General features: G+C 44.0%; 1 protein-coding gene across 1 annotated transcript in view; it reads right to left on the bottom strand.

The window, feature by feature from the left end:
* Positions 1–15,743, bottom strand: part of DMD (dystrophin) — a 3,507,873-nt gene that overhangs the window by 1,961,830 nt on the left and 1,530,300 nt on the right. The window contains exon 41 of the mRNA XM_073614841.1: positions 13,818–14,012. Coding sequence (XP_073470942.1) covers positions 13,818–14,012 — 195 coding nt within the window. The remainder of the gene's footprint in view (positions 1–13,817; positions 14,013–15,743) is intronic.

Consider the following 15,743-nt stretch of genomic DNA (forward strand, 5'->3'; position numbering starts at 1 on the left):
TGCACAGTGTTCAGCTAAAGCTACCTGTCGAAGGTTGGTGGTGTTTTTCTGATCCTATCACTACCGCAGGCAGCTAAATAAGCTACAAGTTAGTTTTTTGCGAGCTCTGCACAGTGTTCATCTAAAGCTACCTGTAGAAGGTTGGTGGTGTTTTCCTGATCCTATCACTACCGCAGGCAGCTAAATAAGCTACAAGTTAATTTTTTGCGAGCTCTGCACAGTGTTCACCTAAAGCTACCTGTCGAAGGTTGGTGGTGTTTTCCTGATTCTATCACTACCGCAGGAAGATAAATAAGCTACAAGTTATTTTTTTGCAAGCTCTGCACAGTGTTCACCTAAAGCTACCTGTAGAAGGTTGGTGGTGTTTTCCTGATCCTATCACTACCGCAGGCAGCTAAATAAGCTACGAGTTCGTTTTTTGCAAGCGCTGCACAGTGTTCAGCTAAAGCTACCTGTAGAAGGTTGGTGGTGTATTCCTGATCCTATCACTACCGCAGGCAGCTAAATAAGCTACAAGTTAGTTTTTTGCGAGCTCTGCACAGTGTTCAGCTAAAGCTACCTGTCGAAGGTTGGTGGTGTTTTCCTGATTCTATCACTACCGCAGGCAGCTATGTAAGCTACAAGTTCGTTTTTTGCGAGCTCTGCATAGTGTTCACCTAAAGCTACCTGTAGAAGGTTGGTGGTGTTTTCCTGATCCTATCACTACCGCAGGCAGCTAAATAAGCTACAAGTTCGTTTTTTGCGAGGTCTGCACAGTGTTCACCTAAAGCTACCTATCGAATTTTGTTGGTGTTTTCCTGATCCTATCACTACTGCAGGCAGCTAAATAAGCTACAAGTTAGTTTTTTGCGAGCTCTGCACAGTGTTCACCTAAAGCTACCTGTCGAAGGTTGGTGGTGTTTTCCTGATCCTATCACTACCGCAGGCAGCTAAATAAGCTACAAGTTAGTTTTTTGAAAGCGCTGCACAGTGTTCAGCTAAAGCTATCTGTAGAAGGTTGGTGGTGTTTTCCTGATCCTATCACTACCGCAGGCAGTTAATAAGCTACAAGTTAGTTTTTTGCGAGCTCTGCACAGTGTTCAGCTAAAGCTACCTGTCGAAGGTTGGTGGTGTTTCCTGATCCTATCACTACCGCAGGCAGCTAAATAAGCTACAAGTTCGTTTTTTGCGAGCTCTGCACAGTTTTCTCCTAAAGCTACCTGTAGAAGGTTGGTGGTGTTTTCCTGATCCTATCACTACCGCAGGCAGCTAAATAAGCTACAAGTTCGTTTTTTGCGAGCTCTGCACAGTGTTCAGCTAAAGCTACCTGTCGAAGGTTGGTGGTGTTTTCCTGATCCTATCACTACCGCAGGCAGCTAAATAAGCTACGAGTTAGTTTTTTGCAAGCTCTGCACAGTGTTCAGCTAAAGCTACCTATCGAATTTTGTTGGTGTTTTCATGATCCTATCACTACCGCAGGCAGCTAAATAAGCTGCAAGTTAGTTTTTTTGCGAGCTCTGCACAGTGTTCACCTAAAGCTACCTGTCGAAGGTTGGTGGTGTTTTCCTGATCCTATCACTACCGCAGGCAGCTAAATAAGCTACGAGTTAGTTTTTTGCAAGCGCTGCACAGTGTTCAGCTAAAGCTACCTGTAGCAGGTTGGTGGTGTTTTCCTGATCCTATCACTACCGCAGGCAGTTAAATAAGCTACAAGTTAGTTTTTTGCGAGCTCTGCACAGTGTTCAGCTAAAGCTACCTGAAGAAGGTCGGTGGTGTTTTCCTGATCCTATCACTACCGCAGGCAGCTAAATAAGTTACAAGTTAGTTTTTTGCGAGCTCTGCACAGTGTTCAGCTAAAGCTACCTGTCGAAGGTTGGTGGTGTTTTTCTGATCCTATCACTACCGCAGGCAGTTAAATAAGCTACAAGTTAGTTTTTTGCGAGCTCTGCACAGTGTTCAGCTAAAGCTACCTGTAGAAGGTTGGTGGTGTTTTCCTGATCCTATCACTACCGCAGGCAGCTAAATAAGCTACAAGTTCGTTTTTTGCGAGCTCTGCACAGTGTTCTCCTAAAGCTACCTGTAGAAGGTTGGTGGTGTTTTCCTGATCCTATCACTACCGCAGGCAGCTAAATAAGCTACAAGTTATTTTTTTGCAAGCTCTGCACAGTGTTCACCTAAAGCTACCTGTAGATGGTTGGTGGGGTTTTCCTGATCCTATCACTACCACAGGCAGCTACAGCCAAATAAGCTACGAGTTAGTTTTTTGCGAGCGCTGCACAGTGTTCAGCTAAAGCTACCTGTAGAAGGTTGGTTGTGTATTCCTGATCCTATCACTACCGCAGGCAGCTAAATAAGCTACGAGTTAGTTTTTTGCAAGCGCTGCACAGTGTTCAGCTAAAGCTACCTGTAGAAGGTTGGTTGTGTATTCCTGATTCTATCACTACCGCAGGCAGCTAAATAAGCCACGATTTAGTTTTTTGCAAGCGCTGCACAGTGTTCAGCTAAAGCTACCTGTAGAAGGTTGGTGGTGTTTTCCTGATCCTATCACTACCGCAGGCAGTTAAATAAGCTACAAGTTAGTTTTTTGCGAGCTCTGGACAGTGTTCACCTAAGGCAGGCATGTCCAAAGTCCGGCCCGCGGGCCATTTGCGGCCCGCGTTCTGGTTTGATGTGGCCCCCACTTGGAATTTACATATGCATCCATCTGTGGCCCCCCAAGCTCGAGCGTGTTATGTTTTTTTTGCTGTGAATATATCTTCTTTAGCTGAACAAATCCCTGAGCGCCGGGCTAATTGTTGATGAGCCGGGGGGGGGGTGTGGCTGGGCGTGTTCAGAAGTCAATGCGCCCGAGCCGCTATGAAGCTGACAGCGCGCAGAGCCAATCACAAGCACTGTGACTATTCCCGATCTCTGCATCTGCAGTCCGCAGATCGGGGAAATGTCACAGTGCCTGTGATTGGCGGTGGCGCTGTGCGCTGTCAGCTTTCTTCCTTGCAGGCTCGGGCACATCGACTTTTAACAATGAGCACGGCGCTCGGGGATTTGTTCAGCTAAAGAAGATAGGTATATTCACAGTAAAAAAAAATAACATGCTTGAGCTTGGGGGCCACAGATGGATATACTTGGGGGGGCCACAGATGGATATACTTGGGGGGGCCACAGATGGATATACTTGGGGGGCACAGATGGATATACTTGGGGGGGCACAGATGGATATACTTAGGGGGGCACAGATGGATATACTTGGGGGGCACAGATGGATATACTTGGGGGGGCACAGATGGATATACTTGGGGGGGCACCGATGGATACACTTGGGGGGGCACAGATGGATATATATGTAAATTCCAAGTGGGGGCCACATCCTTTCAGTCAGTGAGAGGCACTGGTGGATTAGGCTGGCTAAAGAAAAGATTATTTAAAAAAATAATAAACGCTCAAGCTCATCCTTTACCCCGAGAGGTGCTTGGGGATTGGTCAGAGACTAAAGAAGAGATATATATAATTTTTTTTTTTAAACATGACACGCCTGAGCTCATTGTTACCCTGAGAAGAGAAGATATATATATTATATATCATCATATATTGTCATCAATGTTACGACATGAATAGTATTCCATTTGCAATAAACTTTGCATAAAATATTTCATTTGCATTTAATTTTAAAAGTCAGGCAAAATGGTCGGCCCTCACGCATGTTCACTTCATGAAATCTGGCCCTCTTTGAAAAAAGTTTGGACACCCCTGACCTAAGGCTACCTGTAGAAGGTTGGTGGTGTTTTCCTGATCCTATCACTACCGCAGGCAGCTAAATAAGCTACAAGTTCGTTTTTTGCGAGCTCTGCACAGTGTTCAGCTAAAGCTACCTGTCGAAGGTTGGTGGTGTTTTTCTGATCCTATCACTACCGCAGGCAGCTAAATAAGCTACAAGTTAGTTTTTAGCGAGCTCTGCACAGTGTTCATCTAAAGCTACCTGTAGAAGGTTGGTGGTGTTTTCCTGATCCTATCAGTAACGCAGGCAGCTAAATAAGCTACAAGTTAGTTTTTTGCGAGGTCTGCACAGTGTTCACCTAAAGCTACCTATCGAATTTTGTTGGTGTTTTCCTGATCCTATCACTACCGCAGGCAGCTAAATAAGCTACAAGTTAGTTTTTTGCGAGCTCTGCGCAGTGTTCACCTAAAGCTACCTGTCGAAGGTTGGTGGTGTTTTCCTAATGCTATCACTACCGCAGGCAGCTAAATAAGCTACAAGTTATTTTTTTGCGAGCTCTGCACAGTGTTCACCTAAAGCTACCCGTCGAAGGTTGGTGGTGTTTTCCTGATGCTATCACTACCGCAGGCAGCTAAATAAGCTACAAGTTAGTTTTTTGCGAGCTCTGCACAGTGTTCACCTAAAGCTACCTGTCCAAGGTTGGTGGTGTTTTTCTGATCCTATCACTACCGCAGGCAGCTAAATAAGCTACAAGTTATTTTTTTGCAAGCTCTGCACAGTGTTCACCTAAAGCTACCTGTCGAAGGTTGGTGGTGTTTTCCTGATCCTATCACTACCACAGGCAGCTACAGCCAAATGAGCTACGAGTTAGTTTTTTGCGAGCGCTGCACAGTGTTCAGCTAAAGCTACCTGTAGAAGGTTGGTTGTGTATTCCTGATCCTATCACTACCGCAGGCAGCTAAATAAGCTACAAGTTAGTTTTTTGCGAGCTCTGCACAGTGTTCAGATAAAGATACCTGTAGAAGGTTGGTTGTGTATTCCTGATCCTATCACTACCGCAGGCAGCTAAATAAGCTACAAGTTAGTTTTTTGCGAGCTCTGCACAGTGTTCAGATAAAGATACCTGTAGAAGGTTGGTGGTGTTCTCATACTACAAGCAGGCAGTTGATTTTGCTAGCTGCAGTATCAGTATATATATATATATATATATATATATATATATATATATATATCCCAGCATAGTGCAGCTACAGGCCATTAGTATGTCTGGAAGGCCAACAAGGAGTGGCAGACAGTCACAAGCCAATAAAAGAGGGCAAGCAGGCTCTGTGTCTAGAGGCAACAGTGCTGGTCGTGGAGACGGTGCATCCTCATCAGCACGTGGCTGTGGGACACGCTTGGCCTTTTTTTCGGCAGCTGGCCGTGTTGAGCCGCAACATCGAGTCGAGTGGATGACCAAGCCGTCCTCATCCTCCTCATCCTCTGTCACCCATGCTCAGGGTACTTTGTCTGGCAAAGCAGCTGCCAACGCAGCCTCTTCCCTCGGCTCAATTGCATCAGTCCCTCCTTCCCTAGCCCCACCATGTCCTCCTGAGGAGTCCCTCGAACTGTTTGACCACAGTGTTGGGTATATGCTCCAGGAGGATGCCCAGCGTTTAGAAGGCTCTGATGATGATACTGAGCTAGATGAAGGCAGTAACTTGAGCATGGACAGAGGGGTGCCCAAGAAGGACAGCAATCTGGCAGTCATGCTCCCCCTGCTGCAGCATACTGCCAGGTTTGCTCCAGTGATGAGGAGGGAGGGGATGATGAGGTCACTGACTCAACGTGGGTGCCTGATAGGAGAGAGGAGGAGGAGGAGGAGGCACATCACCAACGAGGCAGGATGCCCTCCAGGGGCCAGCCTAAGGGCAGCACACTGACTGCATCACACCCCAAAGCTCTGCATGTGCAGAGCGCTGCTGTCTCTGCACGTTATTCCAAAAGTTCTTTGGTGTGGGCCTTTTTTGAGACAAGTGCATCAGATCGCACCACTGCTATTTGCAACATATGTCTCAAGCGTATCTCGCGTGGCCAAAACATCTCCCACTTGGGCACCACATGCTTGACCAGACATATGTTGACCTGCCATGCAGTTCGTTGGCAAGCGTATCTAAAAGACCCACACCAAAGAACAAAGAGGACCTCTCCTTGCTCCTCATCAGCTGAGATCTCCAACCCCACTATACCTTCAGTCCTCTCTGAGACCTGCACTGAGAGGAATGAAGGTGTAGAATTAGGTGTGTCACAGCCAAGTACTTGTGGGCAATCTGCTTTCGGTACACTGACGTCAGATTGCACCAGGCAAATTTCCCTGCCCCAACTGCTGCACCGCCAAAAAAAGTTCCCTGCCATCCACATGCCCAGCGGTTGAATGCTAGCTTGGCAAAATTGCTAGCACTTCAACTGCTGCCTTTTCAGTAGACTCTGCCCCCTTCCGTGAGTTTGTGGAATGTGCGGTTCCTCAGTGGCAGGTATCCAAACGCCACTTTTTCTCACGGAAGGCGATTGCGACTCTCTACTGGCATGTGGAAGGCAATGTCCATGCCGCGCTGGACAGGGCGGTCAGCGGTAAGGTGCATATTACCACTGATTAATGGTCCAGCAGGCATGGACAGGGACGTTACTTAAGTTTCACCGTGCATTGGGTGACTCTGCTGGCAGCTGGGAAGGATGCAGGACAAGGTACAGTATTGTTGGAGGTTGTTCCGCCACCACACCTCCAAAATGCCACTACTAATGATTGTGACACACCTCTCTCCTCCACCCCCTCCTCTTCTTCTTCCTCCATGGCCTCTTCCTGTGCTTTGTCCTCAGAACCAGCGGTGCTCCGTAGCCGTTCAAGGGGCTACGCAAGTATGCAGGCCAAAAGATGCCATGCGGTGCTTGAGCTGGTGTGCTTGGGGGACAGGAGCCACACTGGGGCAGAGGTTCTGTCAGCTCTGCAGGGGCAGGTTCAGAGGTGGTTGACACCACGCCAACTTAAGGCAGGAATGGTGGTTTGCGACCATGGCACCAACCTCCTCTCTGCCCTCCGACAGGGACAAATGACCCATGTGCTCTGTTTGGCTCACGTTCTTAACTTGGTGGTGCAGCGGTTCTTGGGCAGGTACCCGGGCTTACAGGATGTCTTGAGGCAGGCCAGGAAAGTCTGTGTGCATTTCTGCCAGTCATATAATGCCAGTGCTCGGCTGGCAGACCTCCAAAAGGAGTTTAACCTGCCCAAGAACTGCCTAATCTGTGACATGCCCACCAGGTGGAACTCAACATTGGTCATGCTGCAGTGGCTGCACAAGCAGCAGAGGGCCATCAATCAGTACCTGTGTGACTATGGCACCAGGACAGGGTCAGGGGAGCTTGGTTTTTTTCCCCACACCAGTGGGCCATGATCAGGGATGCATGCACTGTCCTGTCACCATTTGAGGAGGCCACGAGGATGGTGAGCAGTGACGGTGCATGCATCAGTGACACTGTCCCCCTTGTCCACCTGTTGGAGCACACGCTGCGTGGAATAATGGACAGGGCACTTGAGGCAGAACAGAGGCAGGAAGAGGAGGAGTTCCTTAGCTCTCAAGGCCCCCTTTATCCAGACAGTGTTCCTGCGTGCCCGCCGATCACACAGGAAGAGGAGGAGGAGGATTGTGTCAGTATGGAGGTGGAGCCTGGCACTCAGCATCAGCAGCAGTCTTTAAGGGATCAGTCCCAAGAAACACATGGACTTGTACGTGGCTGGGAGGAGGTGGCTGCGGACCATGTTGTCCTTAGTGACCCAGAGTACTCCGGACCGAATACCTCAGCAAACCTACGCTGCATGGCCTCCCTGATCCTGCAAAGCCTGCGTAAGGATCCTCATATTCGTGGTATCAATGAGAAGGACCAATACTGTCTGGCAACCCTCCTTGATCCACATTACAAGGGTAAGGTTGCGGACCTTATCTTACCGTCGTAGAGGGAGCAGAGGATGAAACATCTTCGGGAGGCCTTCCAGAAAGGTCTGTGCAATGCGTTCCCAGAGACTGGGAGGTTACAAACTCCTGTTTCTGGACAACGTGTTGCTGAGGCTTCGGTCAGTCAAAGAAGGAGCGGTGGAGAAGGTGGCCGTCTTACCGATATGTTCAGACAATTTTTTAGTCCGCAGCCCCAAGGTATGATCGGTTCCAGCAACCATCGCTAGCGTCTGTTTTGCATGGTGCAGGAATACCTAGGGGCAAGATCTTACTTGGACACCTTTCCCACCAAAAATCTTCTGGGTTACTGGGTCTTGAGGATGGATCACTGGCCAGAGCTTGCACAGTATGCATTTGAGCTACTGGCCTGTCCTGCATCCAGCGTTCTTGCGGAACGCACATTCAGTGCTGCTGGAGGCTTTGTAATCGATCACAGGGTGCGTCTGTCCACCGACTCGGTCGATCGACTGACCTTCATAAAAATGAATCAGTCTTGGATCACCATCAGCAACCAAGCACCTGATGCTGATGTAACCGAATAATTTTTTTTGAAATCTCAGATCCCTTCAAAGACTGCCTATGCTGATGCTGAGTGACTATCCTGAGTAATTATCCTCTTCCTCCTCAATGATCATGCTGATAGCTTGTAAGAACATTTTTGGTTCTGGGCGCCGCCACCAGTGCCTAAGGCCCAATTTTTCAGCCCCTGTTTAACAGGGGCATGTAATTACAATTTTTGATGCAATACTTTGCAGCAGGACTCATTCCTGCGTTCCAACTAGAGTATCTGTGAGGGGTTGCAGTGTCGTAGCACCAGCACCAGTGCCTAATGCCCAATTTTTCAGTCCCTGTATAACAGGGGCGTGTAATTACACTTTTTGATGCAATACTTTGCAGCAGGGCTCGTTCCTGCGTTCCAACTAGAGTATCTGTGAGGGGTTGTAGTGTTGTGGCACCAGCACCAGTGCCTAAGGCCTAATTTTTCAGCCCCTGTTTAACAGGGGCGTGTAATTACAATTTTTGATGCAATACTTTTCAGCAGGGCTCATTCCTGTGTTCCAACTAGAGTATCTGTGAGGGGTTGCAGTGTTGTGGCACCAGCACTAGTACCTAAGGCCTAATTTTTCAGCCCCTGTTTAACAGGGGCGTGTAATTACAATTTTTGATGCAATACTTTGCAGCAGTGCTCGTTTCTGCGTTCCAACTAGATTATCTGTGCAGGGTTGCAGTGTTGTGGCACCAGCACCAGTGCCTAAGGCCCAATTTTTCAGCCCCTGTTCAACAGGGGCATGTAATTACAATTCTTGATTTAATATTTCACAACAGGGCCCGTTTCTGCGCCCACCAAGAGCGAGTGAGGACTTACAGTGTTGTGGCACCAGCACCACCACCAAAGGCCCAATTTTTCTGCCCCTGTTCAACAGGGGCATGTAATTACAATTCTTGATTTAATATTTCACAGCAGGGCCCTATGAGGGCTTACAGTATTGTGGCCACAACAACACCTAAGGCCCATATTTCTGCTGAGTATATAGGGCAGGCCCCTACTTTCAAACATCCAACTTACAAACGACTCCTACTTGCAAACGGAAGGAGACAACAGGAAGTGAGATTAAATCTACCCCTAGGAAGGGAAATTCTCTCCTGTAAGAGTTAATATGGGAAAAACATTTCTCCTTTCCACTGATGCTTTATTACCAATCCTTGTTTCACAAAAAAACCCAAATTTTCTAAAAAAATTTGTCATTGGGACAAAAAGTGAGGTGAAATCTATTGAAGAGGAGCACAGACAGCAAAACAAATGTCACAGGGGTGATAACCCTTCCCTATGTTTTCCAAAAAGCTTAAAATAGATTTTTTGGCTGGAGCTAAACACGTTAAAAATGTAAAAAACAAATGTAAAAAAATTACAAACAGATTCTAATTAACAACAAACCTACAGTCCCTGTCTTGTTTGCACCTCCTGTATACTGCTGTTCAGAGTATATAGGGCCTGGTGGCCCCACGCCTTTCCTTTTTTTAATTTGGGTGCGGGGTTCCCCTTAATATCCATACAAGACCCAAAGGGCCTGGTAATGGACTGGGGGTACCCATGCCATTTGTCGCACTGATTTTCATCCATATTGCCAGGACCCAACATTACAATAAAGCCGCAAGCAGTTTTAAATGACTTTTTTTCCTTTAAAAATGACATTTTGTGCAGGGACTGTTCTAAGCATGGGAAACACGCGCCACTTTACAGGCATACTATAGACACCCCCAGGTACAATATTTAAAGGAATATTTCACTTTTTTTAACTTTAAGCATCATTAAAATCACTGCTCCCAAAAAAAACGGCCGTTTTTTTTGCATTGATACATGTCCCCTGGGGCAGGACCCGGGTCCCCAAACCCTTTTTAGGACAATACCATGCAAATTAGCCTTTAAAATGAGCACTTTTGATTTTGACCATTCGAGTCCCATAGACGTCAATGGGGTTCTAACGTTTGTGCAAATTTTCGGTCCGTTCGCAGGTTCTGGTGCGAACCAAACTGGGGGGTGTTCGGTTCATCCCTAGTCTTCAGATAACAGTATCATTTCAACTATCTAATTTCAATCATTTTCAGACAGCTTTTAAATTAAAAAAACAATTATACGTATAAATGGGCAGCATGATGGCTAAGTGGTTAGCAATAGGTTCATTTGCATACTCCCCTGAAGTTTGCATATTCCCCCTGTGCCTGCACGGGTTTCCTTCAGGTATTCCATTTTCCTCCCATATACCAAAGACATGCTAGTAGGTTAATTAACTGTGTATAAATGTGAGTTAAGGACCTTAGATTGTAAGCTCCTTGAGGACAGGAACTGATGTGAATAAACAATACATATGTGAATGAACAATACATATGTAAAGCGCTGTGTAATTTGTCAGCACTATATACTGTAAATAACTGTAATAAATGCAATCTAAAATGTTGATGTTGATGGTAGAATACCTTGATTTGTTCTGTTATTTTTGCAATTAGAAGCCAACTGAAGGTGATTTACATTGCCTTTTTGTTTCTGGCCCCCCATAAAAGAGTATATTAAATGTAAGGTGCAATAATTTAGAGAGCTGCTATTGCTATTCAGGAAAGATTGACCAATGAATTGCTGAGTCCTGCTAAAGTGCATTCCAGGATCCTTAATACATATTTACTATACCATATGTTCAGTGCTTCTACTCTGCTAGATTATTGAGGGTGCAGAAGGCTTAGGGAGTATACATGTGTGCCCCAAATCTATGAATACCAATATTTTCTCCAGGGTATGCAATCAGATCCAGAGTGTGAAATGTACATTTGTTAACAATCAATACAATGTCAAATAAACAAAAGGAAACATAAAAAGAATGAATATACATTAATGGGGCCCTTAGGTTTTCAGATAAGTGAGGTTTGGAACCAGGTAGCCCTAGGCCTGACTATTATGAAGCTCAAATGGGAATATCGGGTCCTGTGTATTGTTTGATCACAGGACACCCTTAAGCAGTCAAATCATAGCTGTTGAAAGGAAATACCAATATTTACCCTGTCTTTCCTGAACAGTTAACAGGAAGCTGTGTATTAGTACACAAAATATTATTTCACTCATGCAAGTCTTCCACAACTAAAGTCAACCTCTATTTTTTTTCCAAGCCTCTATGCCAGCAGCTGTACTATTTATTCACTTTCATTTCAATTTTAAAGCTTCCTAACAATGATGAATGCCTTTATAAGGCAATACATATTCATTAAACAATGATAATTAAAAAATGGCCATTTCAAAATAAAAACACTTGTCATGTTTACCTTTACATATATTGAAATGTGTTCAAAACTGTACCATGAGCTGATTACAGACCATTAGAATAAAAAGGTAGAGTGGAAGTTAAGCATTATCAGGCTGGGGAGTGATGCAGAGATGGAACTGGTTGTAAATAGGGGAAAAAAGGATTTAGAATCAAAGCTGATTGTTGCTGATGGCTGGAGAGGTGTAAAAACTATTTGTGTGCCTCTGGGATAGAATGGAGGAGTAGATAAAAGAGATAGCGAGAGCTGACAGTGGACTAGGGGGAAATGAAGGGGGGGGTATTACCAAGATTATGAACCAAAAATACATATGCATATGGTCTGATGCATATCTGATCATGGCTGCAGGGAAGATTGGAAAATGATTTTGAACCTTTTTGTACAGAAAATACTGATCATGGCTAGGGAAAGGGAAAAGAAGATACTGGGTGGAGAGTTGGGAGGTAGACTGTAATGTAATCCTAGCTATAGTGGGGAGAGAAAGTGAGTGGCTTTATTAATTATCTTTAATTGTGTAGCAGATAATATACAAGCAGGAGAGACAAAGCAGTGCAATAGGTGTCAAATGCTGCATGCTATGTTGGTAGGTTCAGTACTGCACATTAAACTCATCTCTGGGTCATATATCAACAATTGTTTCTCCTACATGGAGGAGTAATTACAGTTCATGAACTATATAAATATTTGTGAAATGATGGTTCAGCTTTTTGTGCCAGCTATGACACAATTCTACAAGTGGGGGAGCTTAAGCTGGCCATACATTACTCCCTTTTTTTGCATTCAGTCAGCTGACTGAATGAAAAAAATGGAGCCGCTTTCCCCAACCACACATACAAGGTGGATTGGGAAATCCTCCCCTGCCATCAAAATACACTGATCAGCACTGAAGCCCATAGGCTGCATGCACTAATCGAGCTGTGATTTTGCAACAAGCTTGTTCATGAAAAGTATATCAATAGATCAATTTCTCAAGAACAGGGAAGGCCATACATAAATCGAAATTCCACCAGTTCGGCAGGAGCGGGGAGAATTTTGATCCATGTATGGCCAGCTTTAATGTAATAGACCGGGCATATGACAATCAGAATTCTTGCATATTTGTGAAATGCCAGTTGACATATCATATGAGTTTTAGAGGCTATGGAAGCCATAGTAGAGTGAGGAAAGCACTCAGAGACTATTTACTACAGAAAAGGATATCATTCTAACACATTGGGTAACTAGAATGCTGGAGAGTAAGGGGAGGCCTGCAGCAACTGTTGTTGCAGATAGCAAAGAAAGAGCTGCCAGAGACTGTTGTGTGGATCTTGGATGAAGAGCAGCAAGAGAAGCTACCAGGGACAGTGTGGGGGAGCTGTGATAGATGTTTGATGGACAATCTGTGTACTGGGTAATAGTCAAATCTGAAGGATGATTCATGCACCAGCAATAAAAGTAAAATTACAATCCCTCATTATATCACACAAAATGACAGGATAAACTGTTGGTATTCTCCCAAGTCATCCAGAGCTGTTCCAAGTACTGAAAACTCAACAGAATGTTTCCAGATTGTGGTTGAGTGCCAATTTGCTCACAATGCTCATATACAGGCACAGGCCCCTTTAATCCCTTTTCAAAAAACCCAGGAAAGATACTACCCCTGCTTTTGTCCCTTAACAGCTCAGGGATGCCCTACCTGATGAGGCAGGAGGTAGCTTTTTATGTGATCTACAGCCAGGTGAATGACCCTTCACTGTCAGAACCAGTGTGTGGACAGCACACAGCTTCTCCAAAAGACCAGCTACTATGGAAAGCCCCTCTTTGATTACTACTAGAGTACTCCAGTTTCAGTAGATGGCCCTTTGTCCTTGGGTCTTGGATACCAACAGTTGCTTGCCTGTGCTTCCAGAGCTACCCTGGACTTCACTGAGAGGGATGCTGTTTCCTGAGCATGATCACTAGTAGCTGTTTGTATTCTGAACTGTTTTACTAAGGTAAAGATTCACAGCTAGACTCATTGTAGTTATAGTCTTACTCTAAAGACTATGTCGTGCAGCCAAATTACCCTGATTGAGCCATAGTGACATTGCTCTGAAGATGTATTTTTTTTTTCAGCTTTCATAAACAGTTTTGAAGTATTCCACAGTTTATGCATGCTTTTTGTCATGCTGAACCTGTTTTGCATTGTTGCTTCTAATGTTGCACCTGTTTAGAAAACTGAAAATTACAGGTATTTCCTGTATGATCATTCAGCCAGCTATTTATTCTGGTAAAATAGTCCTGAAGCTTCATTAGAATCATCTATTGAAATAAAAAACAATTGTATTAATAAAACAGAGGAATTTTCTTACCTTAAGACACTCATCTTGTTTGGTAAGTTCTTCACAGTCTTTATTATTAAAACATGAAGAGTTTAGTAGAAGATCAACCTCAGCAACAGACTGCAGGAAGCGTGCAATCTCTGCCAGGTATGTAGAAGGCACATAAGAGGCATCCACTTTCATTCCCTCAATCAGTGAACGAGTGCTTTCTTCATGAACAGTTTGCTAGTGTAGAAAAGAAGTTTACAGTCTAAGTAAGTACTTTAAGGTGTTCAGAAACATTCTACATATTAAGAAAATACTTGAAATGCTGGGCGATTAAATAAAATCTCATGTTTGGGTATAGTTAAAAAAGTGGTGACTTCAGAGGAGATGACAATTAATGTAATACACTATACATGTAAAACACTATCAAATGGCTTGACACAGTTTTGTTTCAGGGTCACTGAACACTGATTGACTTAATACCTAATTTGGTTCTTGTATGTTTCAGGAATTTAAGAGGCTAGATTTCTGCTCTGTTTCCAGAAAGTTTCTGTTGGAGCCTCGCTCAACTCTTTTCATTAAAATTTGCACTGGCTTTCAATATTGGTAATAAAGAACAGTAGCACAGTTGCAGAGAGACTGCCTACTCAATCCTTTAAGATACAAAGGCATTACCAGCATTTATTTATATATATATATATATATATATATATATATATATATATATATATATATATATATATATATATATATATATATATATATATACACACAGTTATTGTTGTTGGATTCTTATTCAATAGCAAAGAATTGTGATTTATAGGATGCAATAGGAAAACATCTTTTCAATATACCAAACAGCTAAAATCATACTGGTCCGCACTAATATCAGCCCGTGTTTTCGTTAGACTTATAAAATAAGCCCTTTAAAAAAATGTGACACAATGCATGTTACATATTTGTTTCAAATAGCATAGTAGCTTATTATATTGTATATACAGTCATTTAAAAGAGCAAAGGTTTAGAAAAAACAAAGGTATCTGTTAACAAGGACAAACAAAAAGAAATCTTTCATAATACAACTGAAAAAAATACAATTTAATTTGTGAAGCTGTGTATGCTATTTTATAAAATACCATTTAATTCAGTAGATTTTTTCTTTTACTTTAGTATTTCATTGTTATGCTTGAAAAAAAAAAAAACCTTAAGTAGTTCTATATTCTAATTCATTCCCTGTATTAAGGTAAAAAATGTTCGAGCACCTGGGCTACCCTCTCACTCCCCTTATACTTACCTGAGCCAGAGATCCAGTGCTGTGCCTGTCTGTAGCCACTCTCCAACCCCAAATCCTGCACCCCGTTCTCACAGGCTTTGCTGAGACAGCGGGAGCCATTGGTTCCGGCTGATGTCAGTCAAATCTTGTGAGCAGAGAACAGCGGGCAGGGCCAAGCAGTGCTGTGTGTGTCTATGGATGCAGGCAGTGCGGCTTGGGATAGAGTCCCCAGGTGTGTCAAAATAGGAAATGTCTTTTTATAGTAGCACACCAAAATGAGGAAGGAGCCCTGAAAACAGTATGTCAAACTGATCAATGAACTGATCCAGATATATAGGCAAGGGACTTATTTAAATCTGGAAGCCCCCATATACTGCTCCTTCATGTGAAAGTTTAACTTATGTGGCTGGGCTTTCCTTAGAACCATTGACAACAAGAAGCTGTCATATATAGAAGCCATAGAAATACCACTTCTACCCATGATGCTCGACTCCCACTAAAGAGGGGGCCAAAAAGGCAAAAGATCAGGCATAGGTCTATAGGTTCAGAACAAACTATAGCCTCTACTCTACCAATGACCTTGTTATCCATGCAACAAGATCTTGGCCTACCCTTGCCCACCAATTTTGGAGATGTCTAATAAAATATTTAGTCATAACTTATAAATGTTCAGGCATTATGCATTAATGAGCAGAAAA

Source organism: Aquarana catesbeiana, linkage group LG02 (assembly GCF_042186555.1).
Source record: "Aquarana catesbeiana isolate 2022-GZ linkage group LG02, ASM4218655v1, whole genome shotgun sequence".
Lineage (NCBI taxonomy): Eukaryota > Metazoa > Chordata > Amphibia > Anura > Ranidae > Aquarana > Aquarana catesbeiana.